General features: G+C 38.9%; 2 protein-coding genes and 2 long non-coding RNA genes across 4 annotated transcripts; 2 read left to right on the top strand and 2 right to left on the bottom strand.

The window, feature by feature from the left end:
• Nucleotides 1-1,744: 1,744 nt before the first annotated feature.
• Nucleotides 1,745-10,399, bottom strand: LOC118422591 (ATP-dependent RNA helicase DDX18-like). The gene is made up of 15 exons (XM_035830226.1): nt 10,213-10,399; nt 9,708-9,812; nt 8,966-9,094; nt 8,656-8,769; nt 8,142-8,286; nt 7,598-7,698; nt 7,009-7,208; nt 6,323-6,437; nt 5,805-5,944; nt 5,055-5,216; nt 4,167-4,319; nt 3,639-3,749; nt 2,992-3,048; nt 2,701-2,878; nt 1,745-2,074 (listed from the first exon to the last, which is right to left on the bottom strand). The coding sequence occupies exons 1-15, from the start codon at nt 10,271-10,273 to the stop codon at nt 1,938-1,940; spliced, it is 1,908 nt and encodes a 635-aa protein (XP_035686119.1). The 5' UTR covers nt 10,274-10,399; the 3' UTR covers nt 1,745-1,937.
• Nucleotides 10,400-10,471: 72 nt separating this feature from the next.
• Nucleotides 10,472-13,785, top strand: LOC118422592 (28S ribosomal protein S15, mitochondrial-like). Its single transcript, XM_035830227.1, has 7 exons — nt 10,472-10,748; nt 10,990-11,067; nt 11,431-11,518; nt 11,679-11,727; nt 11,998-12,082; nt 12,295-12,353; nt 12,948-13,785. The coding sequence occupies exons 1-7, from the start codon at nt 10,607-10,609 to the stop codon at nt 13,260-13,262; spliced, it is 816 nt and encodes a 271-aa protein (XP_035686120.1). The 5' UTR covers nt 10,472-10,606; the 3' UTR covers nt 13,263-13,785.
• Nucleotides 13,786-13,821: 36 nt separating this feature from the next.
• LOC118422595 lies at nt 13,822-15,573 on the top strand. The gene is made up of 2 exons (XR_004831936.1): nt 13,822-14,370; nt 14,892-15,573. It is a non-coding gene; the product is annotated as an uncharacterized LOC118422595 (long non-coding RNA).
• On the bottom strand, nt 14,817-18,142 carry LOC118422594. The gene is made up of 3 exons (XR_004831935.1): nt 17,617-18,142; nt 16,926-16,966; nt 14,817-16,109 (listed from the first exon to the last, which is right to left on the bottom strand). It is a non-coding gene; the product is annotated as an uncharacterized LOC118422594 (long non-coding RNA).
• Between the last annotated feature and the right edge of the window lie 914 nt (nt 18,143-19,056).

Raw genomic sequence — 19,056 nt, 5'->3', positions numbered from 1 at the left:
ATATAACTAAGCCAAATATTTGCCATAAGTCTTCTGAATCCATCTAATACATTTTTGGATATACCAGTAGTGATGACCTGAGAAAATCTTATCATTTTGTTGGGATAGCATCACTGACTGAAAGAGGTTACAGTATATTCCAATCTAACAATCTATCTAGTATACACAGACACAATGGTTTCAATAACATTAGTAGGGTTTTGATATTTTTTCTTTCTTTTGAAATCAAAGCTTATGAAAGTTACATGAAGTTTTTTTAAGCACAATTACCTATATTAACAAAAACATAAATAAAATTGGTAACAATTTACCACCACTTCTACTCAAATGTCACAGTGTACTTAAAAGGAAAACATTGTTATAATGTGTCAGCTGGGAAGAGCATCTTTACTTTATAGATTTAAACCAGCAACATAGATGAAAGAGAGAACAAACAAGAGCTTCTGAAAAAAGCTAGTCTTTCGCTTACTTATATTGTGTAGGTAAAATTGTTTGGCATAGTTTGGTCAAGCGTGGGTGCCAAGTCTGCAACGTTGGCAGCTCTGGCACAGTTTGGTCAAGTGCTAGGTTATATAACTGTTTAGTAAGGTAGTGGTTCTCACAGAGTATATTTTACTTGAACTGTATAATAACACAACTGCATGAATGATGTTAACTTTATTCGGATTGTTTCGCTGTTAAGAACGGCTCTGTTACAGTACAACAGGGTTTTATGAAAGTGCACTGTAGTAATCAAATTTATCAGTAGATGTGTCCTGAATTTCTGCAAGAACAAACAAAGTATTGTCACCATAAACAACTGAACATAAAATATTAACATGGCATATACAGTAATGGAAATATTTTTTTTAATGGCAAGATCATGTGAAAGGTAGATATTTTAAACTAAAACAGGTCCGTGGTATGTTTAATGGAACGTTTCGTTTCTTTTAGTAACGCAATTATGCTTTTACTTGACGGAGTCGTGACGTCACGCGTCAGACTCACTCCGTCGAGCTCGGTCAGAATCTTCCCTTTCGAAATTATAAATTAAATGTGGGTAATTCTATTTTCAACGCATCCGAGGGCTACTATTTTGCTGAAAGAAGTTTGTTACACGAAAATAGCCTGAAATTTCTTAGAGTAAGAAATTTCCGAATACGCCCCCCTCCCACACCATGTCAGATGCGGCGCACGCATCTTACACAATTCTAGATTTTGTAGCGGTGATTTTCCATAAAACAAAGTAAATGACATGTCAAACTGTTCTCTACAATGTCTGTTTTATTATAACCAAACAGCGAACATGTTAGTTTATAAATTGTATACAATCTTACGAAGAAATCCTCACCGTTCACATCCGTCTCTGCAAATTCCTGCTTATAAGCCATACAGAAACCAAGCAGCACATTCATGGTAGGCCGATACGTATGTCATAACGTTACATACCGTCGAATCTGCAGGGTAGAATATCTCGCTAGCACGATATGGCATGGACCGCAAACCAAGCAGCACATTCATGGTAGGCCGATACGTATGTCATAACGTTACATACCGTCGAATCTACAGGGTAGAATATCTCGCTAGCACGGTATGGCATGGTCGACCCGGACGGACGGACGGACGGACAGACGGACAGAAATCTAATATCGGTCTGATTGCCTTTCGCCGCGGAAGCGCGGCGAAAGACAAAAAACATCAACAGAGCCAGGATATTTATATGTAAATCATGTACTTACAGCATGTGTTTCAGTCTAAAATTCTGTCACTTTTGAAGGGATTTCATTTTGTAGTGGGAGTGAAAAGAAGTTTTTTGTAGCATTTTATTTTGTAACATTTAATGTTGTTGTCAAAACAGTACTAGCCCCAAAATGTATATTTACGGTGTCGTAATTAGTGTGGTAAAAATAAAACCGCCTCAAACTTTCCAAGATTTACAGTAAATGCCATAATGATTTCTATCTGACAAACTGACGTTTGTCTTTCTTTCCAACCTGCTTGAAGATCCGAGCTTTCTTCTGACCCTTCTCAACCTTGTAGCCAAAACTTCCCTCCCTCTTCTTCTGCTTCAGGGCTTTCTTACTGCTGGCTACATCTGAGTCAGGAATTAAGGACAAACTGGGAAAAATTAGTACAAAACAACCTGCACTCCTACCTTTAATGCAAAATTGTCAACAAGGACCTACAATAAATACATTTTCAACACATTTTTTGATGAAGGAAGACTATAAAAATTAGACAAAAGGTAATATAACCTAATTAATTTTACCACATATATGGATGAAGTAAGTCTATCATGTACAAAATGTATAATCAATAGTAGATATAGTAGCCTGGTAAGAGAGATACCAATTGCAGGTTGTAAATCTTAAGATATTTGCTTTAAAGACAGCCAGAACTTTTTGATTTGATTCATGTCACTATAAGATCAATAGACTGACTTGAAATTGAGGATTTACAAATGGGATGAAAATACAAATTCCAATCATCCTATCCACTGAGATTTTGACTGGGATCTCTTCTGGGAAAGAAAGCATTTCTGACAGATATGAAACTCTACCCTGACATAAATATTACATATATGGCAAACTGTGGATAGAGATTTGTCAGATGTTCAGAGGTCAAACTATGTATACAATATATCAAGTACATTCCAAGACAGTAAAGATGCACATGTTTGTTCAACAAGTCGGAAAAACATAGAAAACTTGTAAAGGATACTCAGGTCGACACTGGGTGGTACTTGGAACCCAAACGAAATCGCCACCTTGGTCAGGTCCAGCGTATTCACATCAAAGATCTGTTTCAGGTGATGGGCATCGTAAGCACGCACATAGGACTTGTATCCTTCCATGGCTGACTTGTGAAGGAAGTAGTTCTTGTCAATCAGCTTTTCAAGCTGAAGAATGAACAGCAATAGTGAGTATGTCAATGCTACTGATACAACAAGTTTGGTTGTAAGAAAATGAAAAATCACTACATGACATGATATCATCACAATAAGTTTCATACCTGTGGTTGGATGTCTGCTATTTTACTCCATGAAAATTCAAACTCATTCAAGGGGACCTGTATGAGTGATGAAAAAAGACACAGGTAAGCTTAGTTCATTCAGACACTTATAGTGCTTAGTAGCATACAGGTCAGCAGGTTTCAGTAGTAGGGCATACTTAACATGCTTGAGGAACCTCCTTGAACACAAGATCCATCCTTTCTGAAAAATGGGTGCAGCCCAGGGTTGCAGCCAGCACCCGTCTTTCCGTCCTTTGACGGAATTTTGCAGCCGGGGACGGAAAAAGTTTTGCCCATTCCGTCCTCTGTGAGTGTGAGCAAAATTTAAGCCTGAAAATGCAGGAAATACCATTTTGGAGGGTCTATATTCCAAAATTTTCCTTGGAAGCATGCCCCCAACACCCCTAGTAATGCTGTACCAAAGCCATTCAAAATCGAGGGGACAGAAAACGATTTCTGGCTGGCTACAATGCTGGTGCAGCCATAACAAAGATTCCTTTGATATCAAAATACATTCTTAGCACAAAGGATGTTGTATCTGTTTGTCATCATTATTTTATGAAACACTCATACTATTACAGTCAAAACAGTGTTTGCAAAGGGGAAAACATTTTTAATTTTGAATGATCTTGGGGAACAGATCTTACCTTGGCAGCCTTGAGATATCTGAGGAAGCCCAGCTCCTCTGGGCGCAGGATGAGTAGAGCATGTCCCCTGCCCCCCGCCCTGGCTGTACGGCCAACTCTGTGGATGTACTCCTAGAAAAAGAGAGTAAACAGCTTATCAGCAAGAGATAAAGGTAAATTCCTATAGCCTTTGAGGCCATGGGGTCAGTGGTTTTTTAGCCACTGTGTATTTGGAACAGTAGTGGAAGATGAAAATCCCCCTCCTTCTACATCCTTTTATCAACCTTAGTCATGTACCTATCTATCTACATGTACCTAGCTTGGTCGAGTGAGGAAAGTCATATATCGTGCCTTTCTCAAGGACACAACAGCTAGCCAGGAATAATATAATTCAAACCCATGATCTTGATTTTGTGTCCGCTAGCCCAGCAACTCAGTAAAAGAAGGATACATAAAAAATCTTGAGTCCCCACAGAAAACTTTGTAAAAAGTTGACCAAAAAAAAGCAGAATAACAACAGAAAAAAATTGTCCAAACTGTTGGTCTTACCTTAGGGTCATCTGGAGGGTCAAACTGTACGATCCAGTCCACCGCGGGAATGTCCAGCCCTCGCGCTGCCACGTCGGTACACAACAGCGTCCCCGTGTCCGAGTTACAGAACTGGAAGAACGTCGTGGTTCTCTTGGTCTGCTTCTGACGACCCTGTTGATCCGCCAGTTTATGTAAATTATGATTGACAAGCAAAACACCATAGTAGTGTTTTGCTAGATGATGCACACACATCTATCTGTATCTGTATCTACATAGCTGGTATAACCACCCTTTGGCGTAACACACCAGCCAGCTTCTCTTACAAAGAAGTAAGAAAAGTTTTGAGCAGCCTCATAGCATTAAAATGTATGATAGCTTCTTCCACTCTTCTAACCTTGATTGTATAAGTGTAAAGTTGAATAAGTGTAAAGGACTGAATAAATGTATACTGCAAATTCATTTATTTTTACAGGGACTTTGTTTTGCAGTAGAAGGGGAGAGGAGATTTTTGTGGTGGATTGAGTTCATTGTTGACACAATTTTGTTCAGTAGTCATGCATTGGAAATGCAAATCAATTGTGTAATGGAGAGGTCATTGCAGAAACCATGAAAACAAAACCACCACAAGATTGACAGTACCAAATGTGTTGGGAAAGTTCATGGGGAGAAAACAAGGTCAACCACCAGAGGACCAACCAACGATATGCAAAAAATAGATGCTGCAGTACCAAGTTCAACCACCAGGACACCCAAAATTGACCTTCACCACCAGGATCACTCGACCGAAAATCATTGTTCTCCATCCAGATATATCCGCATGCATCATAAAAACAGTACCTCCAAGTTCAAGGAGGTAGCAACTTTAATGAGACTGTGAAGAAGGGTTAAATACCACATCCTACTCACATGGATGGCCATGACAGGCAGGTCAATGTAGTTGAGAAGCTCGTAGTGGTACTTGACTGACATACAGGAGGAGAAGAACACCATGATCTTCTTCTTCCTGTTCTTCTTCAGGAATGTGAAGAGGAGGAGGAACCTCTTCTCTGATGGGCACACGACATAACCCTGAAAACAGAAAACCATTGAAATGAAATCAGATGAGTTTACTGAAATAATAAAACAATAGTCCAGCATTGTAAATCTTAACATGAAAGCTCAACTGTGGCGGTAAATGAAAATATGGATAAACTGAACCTAACTAATACTGGTAAAGTAGTCGTGACTTTGAAGTTGAACAGAGACGGGGGACGCCATAGGTTATCTGGCACCTATGACCGTTGATACAATCATATCTCTCTAATGTCACATCCCGGATGATGCAGTAAACAGGTCAGTTCGGTGAACAAGGCTGATTTGGGTAAGTCTCAGCCATTTTACCAATGTTGGTTAGGTAAAGTTTGGTGTCTCCACACTGTGAATCTTACAATAGTTGCAGTAGTTGTTTTAACTTTCCGCTTTTTATAGTGCCTCTCCAGTGAATTTGTGCTGCAGAATTGCTTTGATTGCAAAGATAAAACACTGCAAAAACATCCTGTCCACTCCTATTGTGAAATTAAATTCAGCAAAAATCAATGATTTTACAGTAATTTTGCAAGAAAATCTAAGATAAAGAAATTATGTTCACATTAACAGTTACCAAATAAGACACATTACCTGTTCCAGCCCCTCTACTGTAGCCTGGTCCTTGTTGTCGTCCACTCCCACATACAGCGGTTCTCTCTTGAGGGAGACTCGGGCCAGATCCTCGATCTTCCTGGTCTGGGTGGCCGAGAACAGCATGGTCTGTCTGCGCTCTGGGTGGGAAGGGGGGGCAGGGGTTAGACAAAGGGAACATTCAACAGTTTGTAAATGTCTAGCTAGCTAGTTCCCTTGGAGTGTTCCTCAGTGCAATCTATTCTTATTATACACATTTGTAATTTGTATTCACCTTGGAAAATATTTCATGCTGAAAAGACATTTGGATTAGCCTGAATACCATCCAATTTCTACCGGGGTGCCCTAAAAGAGGACAGTGAGTGTAAGGAGCCCCGGCAGAAATTGGAAGGTACCCTGGCCACATTTGGATATCAAAAGAAATCATATCATACACAGTACACATGTATCTGTATTTTTCTACAAACATCTTGCAAGCTTTTTCATGTAATGCACAACGTGTCAACACAATGACTTACTTGGAAGGAGTCTGACAATCTGCTTCAGTTCCTCTTCAAATCCAACTTCTAGAATCCTGTCTGCCTCGTCTATCACTAGACACTGCAGGTTCTTGAACATGAACTGGGGGGTGTTCTGTTTGAAAAATATTTCTTCATTAATGTCAAGATAAGATTATAGATACTTTTCAGTGTGTCTGGAAAAAGTGCACTGGTCAAATGGTTAGTGTCCATGAAATGGTAGGTACTGTTTTCCATGTGTCTGTCTGTATTTCTGCAGTATATGCTAGTCGCATTCACCACAGAGTGACAGAAGTAAAGGTCAGAGTTGCCAGAGTGACAGGTAGTTAAGGTCAGAGTTGCCAAAGTGAGTAATGTATCAATATTGTATAACATCTGAAAGACATCGTCATTGCAGGTCATTGAAAAGAGCTTACTACTACATGTAGTACTAGCTAGTTCACGGGGAGGGTTGTTTTTGGTCTGTCTGTGTTTTAATATGTGACTTACACTTGTAACATTATCAATACTTTATTTGCATCATTGATGAAGTACAATAAAAAATGACATACAAGACATTATATATTTATAGAGGTGTGAGATCTTTGAACTCTTGTTACAATCAATTCCTTGCAATTTCTATCATCAGTAATACAGGTTTTATTGTAAACCTGATTTTATTGTTGAGAACAAAGCATACATCCTACCTGCATGTGATCCAACAGTCTCCCGGGTGTGGCTACAACGATGTTGATTCCCTTAGCGAGTTTGTCTGCCTCGGATGACCTACTGGTTCCCCCCATGATGAGCCCATACGTGTGACAGTGGTACTTCAGTAACTCCTTCAGAACCCCATACGTCTGCATGGCCAGTTCACGTGTGGGAGACAGCACAATCACACCAGTACCTGGTGATTGGAAAGATGGGACATTACTGTAAATCCTTTTATTTTTGAAGGGACCTAATCTCTTGGTAGATGGAGTTCATGGTTGAAACAATGCTTTAGTTCAGTAGCAATACATTACAAATGCATATTTGCAATTTTATGATTTTGTAAACATTTCATGATTTGCAGCAAGTTAAGCAACAGCATTACAGATCTGTAGAAAAGAGTTCAAATGTCTACCAAAGCAGAACTGCTTGTAATCTGTAGTATAAAGGAAGCTGCCAGAGGGCCCAATTTTTTTACACTTTATCCATTGGCCAAGGATACTGGAAATATGAAATTACAAGGCCCAACAACGATAATATCTTACAATAAGATATCATCAGTGTTGATGGTATTTAAGGGCTCACCATTCCTAGGCATGAACTTGAGCTTGTACATGAGCTCCACAGCTGGGATGAGGAAGGCCAGAGTCTTCCCACTTCCTGTCTTAGCTGCAGCAAGGATGTCTCTAATGGCGGACAGGGTGGAGGAAAATGTGTTAATGTAAATCATTTTAGAGTGGTATCAACTATCAAGTCTGTGGTGATAATTTACCACAAACTGATGTGAGCACAAAATCACAATAAATATTTTACAATTCTCTGTACATCAGTATTACTGCTATTCTGTTTCATAGTAGTGGACACACGTGTATATTTCAATAGTGGGGTACTATTGCTTACAATTTGTAGTATCTTGCTTGTATCACAAATTGTAAGTTTTTTGTGAAGAGTTCATTTTCTTTTCAATTCTTTTTCATACCCTTTTTTTTTGCTTTGGCTAATTCAACTACTTACACAGTGTAGGCGGCGGTATGAACTTTCACTCTAAATCATTAGTTTGAAGAGAATATGAAAGAAAGATCACCAACTGAGAGTTTTCAAGAAGGAATGATGAGGTAGAGTTTCTCACCTGCCCTCTAGGAGAGGAGGGATGCTCTTGGCCTGTATCTCAGTCATACAGGTGAAGCTCATGTCAGCCACGCCCTTCAGGGTGGGCTCACACACTGTCTCCTCCAGGGATGAGAAGGGCACATCTGTCACCGGTCCTCTCATGGCTGTGATAGAATAAATGATAAGCAGGTAAGGTAAAGCAGTGGTAAGTTGATCTTGTGGCTACTACACTGGCTGGAGTTGTTGACTTACTGAAAAGACTAGGGATCCATCCTGGTGTGAGTGGACCAAACCTTACAGTCTGATCTTTAATACTCTTATTTAATCTAAATACTGTACATAACTATTGTTTGGTTTACAAAACAAAACAACAACTGAGGTGAAGGAAAATCTTAAAGTAGAAAGTAAATGTAGCTTTTAGCTATGTTAATTAGACAAATAAAGATTGAAAGTACTGTGTTGTAAGATTCCTAAGTTCCTGTGCTACTAGTATTATACTGTACAGTATACGTAATCTGTACATTTTTCCATACCAGTGGGCTTTTTTGTCTCTGCTTGTTTTTCCTGTGGTTGTGGTTGTTCCTGCTTCTCTTCGGTACTGTCTGTGTGTGGGGAGGTCTGCTCCTCTGAGTTCCTAGCAACTTTTGCTGTGAAAAATCAGGGCAAGAGAAAACGTAAGTTGACCTTAGTGTTTGACAAGGGTCATCTGTGAGCCTGTAATTCTAAGTTATCTTCAGTTGTATGGACAACGAACTACTGGTTTCATATTTAAAGCTACCAAACGGCAGTACTGCAAGTACACTGTTTGTTCAGCATTCAACATTTGATGGAATTCCTCCTTACCATCGGGAGTTTCCGTTGTGGTTGACTCATCCAATTTCTCTACTTTTCTCTTCTTTTTCTTCTTCTTCTTCTCAGACTGAGACGTGTCAGGCTTCCTGTCTTCAGAACTCCCTTCTGTACCCGAAGTACCTGATAATGATAGAAAACATAATCATTGGTCATGTTGCCTGGATAGATGTTGCCCAGTGTGTATTCTTTGTTCAATGATTGTTGAAGGTATTACACATACAACTCCTGATAGCCTGTCCTGGTATCCATTCTATTCTAGCTCGAGTTCGTTCCTCTGATCGCTTTCCAGCAGAATAGACGAACACTTATCAACACAGGAGTGACTGGTGTTTGCCTAATATGTAATTATAAGCAAAGAGCTTTGATTGGCTCCAAGTTGCATGGTACTATGCAGTCTGCAGCATGGTAATAATAGTATTCAAACAGGCATTTAAAGTAATTATACCTTCTGAAGTTCTGACCAAATTCTTGATACCTGCTTTGAAAAATATGAATAGATGCCAGGCTTTAAGAATAGTACTATAGGTACCATAATGTAACTGATACACAGTAATACTGTATACGCAGAAGTTTTGCAGTGGTTTTCACGGTGACCTGTTCACCGCAAACTTAAAACAAAACGGCTTGTTCTGCCTTCTACCACCTTGTTTCAACCATGACCTTAAAACAAATGTGGAGACTCCATTTGCTCCCTACTGCCAAATTAATTACAGTATATGATATATCTACTTACCATTTTGAACAGATGTTTCCGTAACATCATCATTTCCAACTTCACTTTCTTGTTGCAGGATCTCGTTGTTAGTTTCCTCCTTCTCCAATTCAGTAGTAGAAGTTACTGAAACGAAGAAACGTCAAAATTACACATGTATCACAGTTCTTAAATATTTCACCATACATGTGTTTTCACCACTACTGCATCATAAATATTTATAGTTTAACTGCTATGCTTATGCACATACATTCAACGTCTGAGCATACATAAAAAGCAGCCTTTTAGTCCTGCAATTTCATTATTTTATCGTATCATGTATTATTTTCAAACATACACCTAAAATTCCAAACGGCGTCAGTTGGATCATGTTTGCACGTGTTCAGGAACTTTCGCCCCCCTCCCACAACGCCGAAAATATGTAATCAATTCCCTTTCCAATGTTCAATATTATGTAACTGGTGATCGACTGATAGATCAAAGTTTTATCATGACACATCATCGAAAATATGGTGTTTATACTCACGCTTTTTCTTCTTTTCTCTTTGTTGCAATTTCCTCCGAATTTTCTTCATGTGGTCGGCCATCTTGCACAATATACAGTACTTTACACTGCATCTAAACAACACGAAGCCATATCTTATAAAACCGAAATGTACCGCAACAAATAACTATAATGTGCCTCACAAAGATATAATATAAGATAAAAAATAGATTTCACTACGAAAATTAATTCATTATATGGCTTTGTATTAAAGTCCGATTTTTTGTTGTTGTTTTATATCGTTGCTTGTGGGTGCTATGTGTCATGACCTTTCTCGAAAAATCATGGAGGCAAAGTGAAAGAAATCCCGACGTCTTTGCAAAAATTCACGATTTTCTCCAATATACGTAGCATCAAGACGTAATTGTGAGTCAAAATGCTGACCCAAAGGCTTATGCGCCTCACAATTTCCTCAAAGTCGAGGTTTGTCCCTGCAGTTTGTAGTAATACGGTTGGAGGGAACTCGCCAGCAGTCAGGGATGGCGGACAACTTCCATGTGTAGCAAGGACACAGCCAAGTGAGTGAAAAAATCATGGGTTTGGAAAATTCTGAGAGTCAAATTAGGAAGTGAAATCAATGTTATAGATCTGATTTTTCTGTTCTTGATGTTGTCATTTTCTCTGTGAATTATGTGTCGAAAGAAGAATAAGTGTCTGTTCATGTGGGAGGGGTATTGCTTACTTACTGCTTACTTACTTACTTACAGCAGCTAAAGTTATGATTTTCATAATTTATTATTCAATCCATGTATCTCACAGTCCACACCTCTAGCCAAATGCACGTCCAACAGAGGCATGCGGTGAAACGTAAGCAGAGGGAGAAGAAGCTACGAGAAGGTAAGAAAATTTAACATACTTTTATATGTATGTATTATGATATTGTATTTATTTTGTGGCAGCAAAAACTTTACTACTAAAACATTCAAATCCTCATCAATAACACATTTCGAATAGAGTTCTTTTTTGTCAGTTTTATTTGCATATTTAAGAAACATACTTTTTAAGATATCAGGAAATTGACTTACAAATATTTTCAATCAAGTAACATTTAGTATTGTTCTCTCATATTCCTTGTTTTCACCCTTTTGATTGTCAATTTTAATTAGTTTATTACAATTGCCCATTGTAACTCAAATTTTAATCATACCAACAAACCTGCCAACCAATCAAATGTCACATGCTTATATTTGCCTCCAATAGCCAGGAAGGTAAAAATCATCAGCCAGCTGGAGGGACTGGATCTGACTCAGTTTAAAGTAGGTTGGGAGAAGAGCAAAGAGTTACAGACGTAAGTATAATTTCTAGTACAATGATAATTCTCAGTCTTTTTCTGTACCATGTTGCTGCAAGAAATATGACCCTAGTCACTAGGGTCATATTTAAGAAAAAGAGTGATTTTTAGACTATGCACTAGGTTTACATTTATTCTGAATCTGATGTTGTTTTAGGGCTGATGACACCATCAAAAGAATCTTCAGTCTTGAGTTTGCCAGCAATGTAAGTATTTCTCCTACACCTTTTTTTCTGATTACGTAATATATCTTTGTTTTGTTTTGTTTTGATCATTAATTTCCCCCGTTCTGAAAAAGCAACAAATAACCCCAAAGTCTAGAAAGATTCAGTTTTTAAGATTTGAAAAAATGAAATTTAAGGGCACCTTTTGTTTACATGCATACATGGTCTGCGTGTGGCTGGTCAAGTATGTGTAGGTTTGGACATACATCTTCTTTTTGTCAAATACATGTACATTTGCATTTCTATATCTAGGCTGAAAAGGTGAATTTCCTGAAACAAGACATGATCAGACGGGTTCAGAAGCATCCAAATGACAACAACTCACTTGAAGTCAGAAGTAAGTCTTGCGTACAAGTTTTTCTATGAAAGCACTTTGGTGATGATAGATTGATGTACATTTTGTATATCTTGATATTGTTACCCTTGATTATTTTTTTATCGTACCTTTAAGAAACATAAAGACAAATCTGTTTAGAAAGAAAGTGATGTACAATTGTCTTTTATCTAATGCTGTTTTTTTTCACAAAATATTATTGTACTGTTTTGCAGTTGCATATATGACAATAAATCTGCGAGCTCTGCAAGAAGCTCAAGAGAAAGACAAGAAGGTACGTTGACAAGTTACTGGGCTGCAGTTCCTTACTTTAAACCTTTTAAAGAAATCTGCAAACTTTTCTGATTCTTCTAACTTTCCTGCTGGGCAAATGAAACTGTTAGTTATTTTTGTTTGTTCATTTATTTTAATTTTACCAGGGGTGACATATAGCCTAATGTTGGCACTTTTCATTGTGCTCTAGGAGTAACCCCAGACATACATGTACATAAATATAAAATTAGATCAAAAGTAACATGATGTGGAAAACATATAGTTTTTGCTGGTATGTCCTCTTCTGTCAGGAACCAATCAGAGCTTAGAACTGCCTTAAACCAATCAGAGCATAGAATTATAGCAGATCTTAAAAGCAAACAACTACAGGTTTGTGATAATATGTGATTTTCCCCCTTTATTTGCATACAATATTGTAGGGCAAGCCTAATGGTATAGTATTGTGTGTGAGTAGCTTGACAAAAGGCTATGGGGAAAACCTGCAAAAATGTTGCCTTACTACTTAGAAGTTGTAAAGAATTTCACTAGCACAAACGTACATGGAAAGCAGTTTCATTTGAAACAAACATAATTTGCCTCATTTGGTTCTTTACAGAACACCTTTCAGAAACAGCTGATGCTCATCAAGCAACAGAAGCGGGACAAGCTGCTCCGGGAGCTCCGCAAGACGAACTACGAGAGCTTCCAGCTGGTCTGTCGCGAGCTCGGCATCACCCTAGACCTCATGGACTCCGAGCAGGTCCTAAGGAAATTGACCAAGAAAGGACAGCTGCTCCAAGAACACCGACAGAAGATCTTCGCAGAAATTCGCAGGAGGAGAAAAGAAGAGGAAGAGGCAGCAGCACTTGCTGCCTCAGAGGAAGGGGAGGGGGGCGAAGCTGTATCATCTACTCTTACTGTAGGAAAATAGCAGAAGTGACCACTTTCTATAACTTCTATGAAGCAAGCAGTGGTAAAATGTCCTCAGTACAGTACCAGTGTCTTATGAAGTTTCATTTGCTTGTACTACATGTAGTGTATCATGATAATTTGATTTGATACTAGTGCTAGAGACCAATAAAGAATTACAGGTAGTGCTACATTGTAATACTAATACTAGTACAAATGTAGTAAGAACTGGGTGACAGATTTGCATTGGTAGCATGGATGATACAGTCAAACCTGGCAGGGTAACCACCTGGTGCAGTCAACCATCTCCAGTCATAAGCCACATAAACACCGTGTTACAACCCACTGTTCTGAAACAACCACCTCCAGTCATAAGCCACATAAACACCGTGTTTCAACTCACTGTTCTGAAACAACCACCTCCAGTCACCAACCGTTACGTACTGCTTATAAGGGTGAGCTTGAAAGTCTTTTTTCGTAGCTAAAAGATCTCTCTCAGACTGTTAAAATTGAGATGAAGTCAATAAAGTACTAGTAGTACATGTATGTACAAACTTTTGTATCCTCATTGAAGTGACGGGTTTTCCAAATATGGGCATCCGCACAGATCAAAACACGAAGCAGACGACAAAGTGTCATGGCGGACTCAGGCGGCCGTGGCTCAGACTAGTTCGACCCAGACTACATTATGCCATACGCATATGAGCCTGAACGTGATTCTGGAGAGTCGGAGAGTAGCGATGAGAACAATCAGCCTGCAGAAGCCTTTGCTGGGACCGCCACGCAACCAGAGGCGGCATGAGACGGCCGGGATTACGAGACGGTGGGTTGCATGCATGCTAGCGCCAAGAAGCATATGGTGCAGATGCGATGACTACAACTGCAGCCTACAGTGTGTGAGTGTATGTGTTGCCACGACCTTCGTGAGCTGACAGATCCCGTGGACCACAGCAACCCCGATCGCAGCGGTATGGGCGTCGGGAGCGGCCGTAGCCAGCTGAAATGCGTCAAGCTACACGAGGAATTCCATCCCGTCTCATGAGGTCTGCACTGAAAACTGCACTTAACATATTATCTACAGTGACAAAATGACTTGGACTGGAAGATGTCAGGGAGCCATTGAGAAATAGGTAAATGTAGATTTTGTGTTTCTGTGTGTGGGGTCGCACGATGGTGAGCTTACGGAAACATAGCCGCATGTGGTCGAATTTGTGACCTGTATATAAATCTAGTAGCAGAACTCAAAATACTGTTTTTTTTGTATACCTGCACTGGTGCAGGTAACATTGGAAATTACCTGCACCAGACAAATTTTACCTGCACCATTCTGAACTTAGTAAGTATGAATCATACTAAAATTTTTCAGGAACCTTTTTTCACTACAGTATATTACCTGATATGTTGTGCACCTAAAAGTTTTTAAACCTCGTTTCCGGTACTTTTTGTGTGAAGAAATGGACAGTTTTGTGATAACTTGTGCCACCAATTTAGTGTGAAAAGTTGGAAATGTTTGGAGGGGGGGCTGTTAGGGCAATACCAAGATCTGAAAATAACCAGATTGAAACAAAATGGCAAGCAGTGTACTTGTTGCAATCTTTTAATACAAAAAAAATATAACATTACAATTTACATGCATTTTTGTTTCTCCCAGAATCTTACAACTGTCAGTGTACAGACAGTTTTCGTGCTGGGTCCACAAGAATCATCTTGGGAGATCAGTGTGGCGCGTGGTTCCAGCCTGTGCAGTCACCAAAATAAGACAGACTTATCCCTCTAAAGATGAGACTAATTACATAGGACATTTTCCTGTTAAGATATTTCGCCACCACATGTTCAATTGCTAAATTGATCTGACGTTAAACCAGAGAGTGATCTATAAATCTGTATTCTACTAACTTTTTACTGTTAGGGTTATCCATTCTTGTTAAGCTTGGGGTTAGAATTAGAATTAGGGTGAGGCTTTACTGCTAAAATAAAACAATCTTGATAACAGTGTTACACAGTTTCCACATTATTTGCACTATAACAGGTACATTCAACCAAATGCGGACATCTATCTACCTCACCTGTATAAATTTATCTACCTATTCATGGTTTATACAACAGGCCAAATAGAAACCTTGAACATATTAAGTATCCTTATTTTCATATTCCTTTGAACTAGATATACAGCAAGAAAGACATGTATATTATATCAATATACAATTACATTTCTCTGTAATTTTCAAAAATAGGCAGGGAAAACTTTGGTGGACACACATATATTGTTGTAAAACAGCATTTGTTTCTGACATATGTAGGCAGGATATTTATGAATAAAATGATCCACTGGATATACAATGGGAACTTGTCCTTATTAACATAATAATATAGCCTGTCATATAAAATCAGTATATCAGGATCTACCTGGATTTAACCTGAAGTATATGGGCTACTGCCAACATGTTCAAGTTGCATGTTCATGAATTAATATTTATATTTTCACATTTCTTGTGTCTAAGAGAAATAGGAGCAGCAGTTTTGAAATGTTCAAAACAGAAACTACATGTAGTTTTGTCATATAAAGCATGTATGCTAAAAAAAACATAACAAAAATGAGAAAACATGACCATGAAAACAGTAGAGTTCCAAACGAGACTCGTTTACTAGCCTGTAAACCTTGAACGGTACTGTGCAATGGCAGTTTTATTGTCTGGCCTGGAAAGTCAGGCTTTTGGAGCACCTAGCCACCACAAAACTCCCGACGCCTGTGTATGACAGCCTTCAACACCTTTCTTTTTGAAAGTGTAGTCCTGTTTCTTCTCATAGATGTTTTTGACCACATAGTCTCCTAGCCTCTTACTGTAGTCCAACCGCTGCCTTAGGTCAACTGCAAAGAATATATTCTGAAGTCAACAATGTGCTTGTGATTAAGATATTCATTGATGACAAAATAATACTAGGCCACATTTGCATCTATGTTAAAAATGACAATCATGAATAACAAGAGAGGCTGAAATTTACAAACTCCATCTCCCTTTCCATGCAAAAACTGACTCTTCCATGTCAACCTTTTGCTGAAATCGACCATACATGAACTATTAGTATGATCTTAGTATTACAACATCACCCAACTCCAAGATGGCTTTTCTGAATATAACATCCATCAAGCATGCAAGCAAGCAAGAATGGCTTCTGGGCTGCCTACAAAAGAATATATCACTTATAACAGTGCTTAGCACATTTCTGCACCCAATATATATTACTGTACTGACTATAATTCTTAAATCGGATATTTGAAAGGTTTTAAATATAGATTTACACTAGCTACTATACAGTATAGTAGCCACATATTCTTTTACATGCCAAAACAGAGAACATTTCTTATATTAATTTCAGAGTCCCTCCCAGGAAAGAAGCAATTGTAAGCTTGTCATGAATAATGATTAAATTTGGCATGCACTACAAAATCTGTTAGTGCAATAAATATTTTGGTTTGACTTTAAGGTATACCAGTGCCTAGTCCATTAGCCCAAATCATATACTTCTGTCAATCTTTTTTACCAGAACAAGTAATCTTACCAAACATATCATGTCCCTTGACAAATCCAGTCCAGTGTTGTCATTTTAAGAAATAAATATACATACATGTAAGTAGGCACATGAGGACACTTTTCTACTAGTAATGAAATTAAAAATTACTTACCTTTCGACTTGGGCTTTTCCTCGACCACGTCCTTCTCTTTTCTATCAAACAAAAACAGAAGTGGCAGTTATGCACCAGTTCATGCATAATTTTAAAGACATGGAACTCTATGACATTATTGCATGCTATGGAATTCTGCAAATCCTGCACTTCCGGTGGTGTCTGCTATCTATTCTTAGCCAACCTTGGGAACAATTTCTTGTAAATTGTACAACTACAGGCAGTCGAGTGACTACCAGACATTTTGGAATGTACACAAAAAGTTTGAAGACCGTAGTTTTGGGGAATACAGAGATGTTAGCACTTGAATACAATGTAAAAGTTTGGTAATCGTATGTCAACAAAAATGGCGTGGCCGTGAACACTTCTGAATGCAAGGCCGATTTTGGGGCCCGATTTCTCGTAAACTGTATAACTACGAGCTTAACAAAAGTAGTCGAGTCACTATCAAACATTTAGGAATGCACATAAAAAGTTTGAAGACCTTAGCTTTTCAGGATGCAGAGATATTATCACTGTAGTAAACTAGGTCATCACATGTCAACAAAAAATGGCGTAGCTAGCCGAAAACACTCTGAATGCAAGGTCAATTTCAGGCCCAATTTCTCGTAAACGGTATAACTACAAATTTAACGAAAGCAGTCGAGTTACTATCAAACAGTTAAGGAATGTACACAAAACGTTTGAAGACCTTAGCTTTCCGGGATGCAGAGATTTTAGCACTGTAGTGAGAGCTGAAAGTAGTCGCTTGTCGCCATACACGTGGATGTGACGTATGTCAAAACAAAAAAATGGATAGCCTCAATACCAGACTGACTACGCCGGTTTCATAAGGAGAATAATTTGCCAAAGGCAAGGGTTTGCTACCAGAGAGGTTGGTCGGCCGTGGAGGGGAAATGTGAATCTAATCGTGGACTGATTCCCTTGGCCACTTCCCGATTTTTTTCCCGAATTGTACGATCCACGCACCCCCGTAGCAAGGCCTGGTGGAGGCTAAAAATGACGCCGCTAACAGTAAACACGCTACTTTCATGGTCAGTTTCGGGCCCAATATCTCGGTACGAGTGAGTGAGAGCAAACCGAAAACGGTAAAATTACTATCGGACATTTAGGAAGGTACACAAAAAGTCTGATGCTCAGCGAACCTCGGAATACAGAAATTTGGCAACTTTTTACGGACCATTCTGCTATCTAAAAATGACTATCTACATATTGGCAGATCGCTGCAGAATGGCCCGCAAATAATGATTGGAACGCGTTTGCCTACCAGTTCTGATAGAGGTTGTGCACACATATTTAGTCTAGCCCTAAAAGCAATTCTGAGCACCTAACATCGAAATTTCTGCCAGTACCAACCTTTTCAACTGGAAGAGTCCTTGGCGGCTTTGTCGATCCAGCCCGTCCGTAACACACCATGCGCATTGAATTCTGGGATTGTTGGTAAGCTAGGGACTAGCGGGGAATTCAAGAAGTCGATCCCTATAATGCACGCCCTGCGTTCAGGCTTCAACTCATGGTACATTTGACAAAACAAACTTGATTCAAGCATAACAATTTATTCTCTAATGAATTATGATACCCGCTTCTGGAGTGGAATGCCCCTTTAAAGGTGCCTTTGAGATCTGTGTCGTGATGTTCAGGTAAAAAGGTGCCTGTTTGAAGATAATGTTACCAGCTTGTATTACACGAGCACTTGTGTGTGATCTTGTTTATTACACAGATATATGTCACGCCTGATTGTTTATGTTGAAATCCAAGAAGTGACCATGTCCCCAGGACTTCCTTTCTTCCTGAGATTTCGTAACGCATTCGGAGAAATGCTCCGAGTATATTGTAAACGTCTCAAGTGTAAGGAAAGATGTGCCTTTTGGCCCTTTTAAGATCACTAATGGTGCTCTATTGTCCTTTTTAAAGGATCGTACACAGCAAATATATGGGAAAGTGCGTCATGGATCAAATTCAAGAAGCAGAAGCAGTTTCTACTAAACACCACACAGTGGTAGTTTCTTCTGATACGTGTGTGTGTGTGTGTCAGTGTAGTAGGTTCTCGATTGTAGATCTATTCGTTATGTCTGCTTTCCATTTAAATGCTGATATTCACACAAGGACACGATAACAAGTTTATAACCAT

Source organism: Branchiostoma floridae, chromosome 9 (genome assembly GCF_000003815.2).
Source record: "Branchiostoma floridae strain S238N-H82 chromosome 9, Bfl_VNyyK, whole genome shotgun sequence".
Classification (NCBI taxonomy): domain Eukaryota; kingdom Metazoa; phylum Chordata; class Leptocardii; order Amphioxiformes; family Branchiostomatidae; genus Branchiostoma; species Branchiostoma floridae.
Note: the sequence above shows the minus strand (reverse complement) of the source record. Positions and strands in the feature narration are given on the sequence as shown.